The sequence below is a fragment of the Oratosquilla oratoria genome, chromosome 33 (genome assembly GCF_046742065.1).
Source record: "Oratosquilla oratoria isolate Oo_2021 chromosome 33, ASM4674206v1, whole genome shotgun sequence".
Classification (NCBI taxonomy): Eukaryota; Metazoa; Arthropoda; class Malacostraca; order Stomatopoda; family Squillidae; genus Oratosquilla; species Oratosquilla oratoria.
Window position 1 is genome coordinate 7,985,882 of NC_134809.1, and position 2,455 is coordinate 7,988,336.

The 2,455-nt window shown below is 45.9% G+C and overlaps 1 protein-coding gene across 22 annotated transcripts in view; it reads left to right on the forward strand.

The window, feature by feature from the left end:
- The window catches only part of LOC143017740 (uncharacterized), a 125,968-nt gene extending 124,130 nt beyond the window's left edge, over window positions 1-1,838 (forward strand). For 21 of the 22 annotated variants that reach the window (XM_076172556.1, XM_076172559.1, XM_076172560.1 and 18 more), the window contains one exon: window positions 1,682-1,838. In XM_076172556.1, coding sequence (XP_076028671.1) covers window positions 1,682-1,694 — 13 coding nt within the window. In that variant the 3' untranslated portion in view covers window positions 1,695-1,838. The remainder of the gene's footprint in view (window positions 1-1,681) is intronic. The other variant, XM_076172551.1, reaches the window with a different exon arrangement.
- Window positions 1,839-2,455: the final 617 nt, after the last annotated feature.

Genomic DNA, 2,455 nt, shown 5'->3' on the forward strand with positions numbered 1-2,455 from the left:
ACAGTCAAAAGCTTTACTATCTGCACTTTTCCTTTGCTTGTACTTATCTGATCCCTTTGAACCTTTGATCAAAGCTTGATTGCAACGCCAAAAACCGATTCCAATTATCAACTCAGTTATGTTCTGAATACACTTTTCATATAGCTCAGAGAAGCTTGACCCAAGGCCACAAATACTCATGAGCACGTAGGTATTCGAGCACACGCGTACATTAAGGAGCAAAATACTCCGTGTACTCACTCTTCTTTGGGATTAACATTAATATACTTTCATTTACATAACTGAAGACCGGTGCCTAACAATCAAAGACTGATTTTCAGCGTTCTTGCTAGAAATCTTAGTCTCGCTAAGTTTTTGTAAGCCTTCGAGGTTTAAATTACTTTAGCAGATCGATGCAAATCCGTATGAAATCAACTCCCTCCCCCCCCCCTCACCAAGGAGCCACGGCGGGGTTGGAGTACGTCGAACTCTCCACTCCCTGGATTCTTGCTAACGAGGATTTTAGTTTAGTTCTACAAGATCTCTTTGCCTCTTTACCATCGTCGATATTCTACCCGCACTGAGCTTATCATAGTCTATATTCATTAAGACGTGTTTTTCCATCAGTTTCACAAGTACTGCAGTGATTCTATCATAGTTCATATTCATTAAGACGTGTTCTTCATCAGTTTCACAAGTACTGCAGGGGTAAAAGTACATAGGTAACTTTAAAGACTCACGATACTTCAAACATTTCTAAAAGCATTGATAGTATACTCCTTTAACTAGATTTGTATTGCCAGTGGTTTGGATTACATTTTTCCTTAATTGTAGGGGAGCAATGCCGTAGTGATGTAGATAGAGATAGTTTGATATAAAGCAAAGAGTGGTCTGTGGAAACCCCTTAGATGTTACCAATGGCTCTATCTCGGTAGTTCTCATCTTCGTACGTATATGTATAAAGGCCGCCATGGCTAAGACGGGGAAGCATAAATGTAACACAGAAATCTACAAGTATTTATTGTGACGGACATGTCATAGATCCCTCCACCTCAGAGCCAAATCAGACGACCACCACAAGAACCTTCCGCCCGTTGATCACCCAACCCATTTCTGCTACGTTTCGTTTGTCTCAAGAATAAAACGTTGATGCGAATGCAACGTTTAGGGCAAATTTTCACCCACCGCTGCTCCAAAACACGGAAACCTTTCGTCTTTCGCTCAATCTCGTGACCTTCAGCTCAATCGGTCGCTTTTTTGCGCATCACTACATCACACCATTTGGTTTCTGCATACAACTCCTACTAATCACTGCCATTTTGTCACATTAGTCGCTTTTTATTTTTTTTGCAACCACCTGACACCAGTGATCACCAACGCTTAACAGGTTATTGTTCTCCTTCTTCCACGGCTTTTAGGTCCCGTGTCTACTCTGAGTTTGGGACTGTCCCCAGAATCCTCTGCATCCACCCTACTCCTAGATATCTAGTTCTGAAAGCAGCGGGCTACCTCTACACAGTTTCCGCGCTCTCCCAGCCTGCTGTTCCTCTTCACCCATTCGCGAATGAGGCTCTTAACCTCACCTCCTCCTTAATCTCTTCTCCACCCGACACCGTCCCAGCGAACCCCAGCCCCCTCCCTCTCCCGCCAATTCCTGTTGTCCCCAGAAGGGAGTTATTGAACGCGGTGTGCGCTTTTCTAGGAGCGGCAACTGATGACGTCACCGCCGAGGCTGCAGGAGGAGGAGTATCAACTGATCAGCCGGACCACGTGCCTCTCCACCCCACCACCACCACCATCACCCCTACCACCACTACTGCCACCACACCACCACCACTAGAAGTTGATGACAGGGTCGAGGGCGAGGAGGATGCTTAGATGTCGTGGTCGTCCCTCACTGGTGTCGTGATGGAGCAGCCGCCGAAAACCAAAATAAGCAAACTCTTCAAGAAATCTAATGTGGTCTTGTTCATGCGGGGATTTAGTCGTCTATTTGTTTACTTTGTGCGTTTATGAGATTACAAAGCAGCCATACATATTAGTGAGTAACACTGGCAAATGAACTCGGGGGGCTTTGGAATCATCTCCACCTAACTATACTTCGGAGAAGAACGTTCCAGAAATCTGCTGCTGCCGATGAGGCAGTCGTGTCGAGTAGATGCCCGTCAAGCTGTTCCCCTCCAGCTCGCTCTCTCTTTCTCTCTCTCTCTCTCTCTCTCTCTCTCTCTCTCTCTCTCTCTCTCTCTCTCTCTCTCTCTCTCTCTCTCTCTCTCTCTCTCTCTCTCTCTCTCTCTCTCTCTCTCTCTCTCTCTCTCTCTCTCTCTCTCTCTCTCTCTCTCTCTCTCTCTCTCTCTCTCTCTCTCTCTCTCACTCTCTCTCCTCAACGACCACAGTACCATCTAGTGGATCCCCGCGCATGTGGGAGTGAGCATGTACTATGGGAAAATAAGAGAGCGGTTTAAGGCAAAAAAAAAAA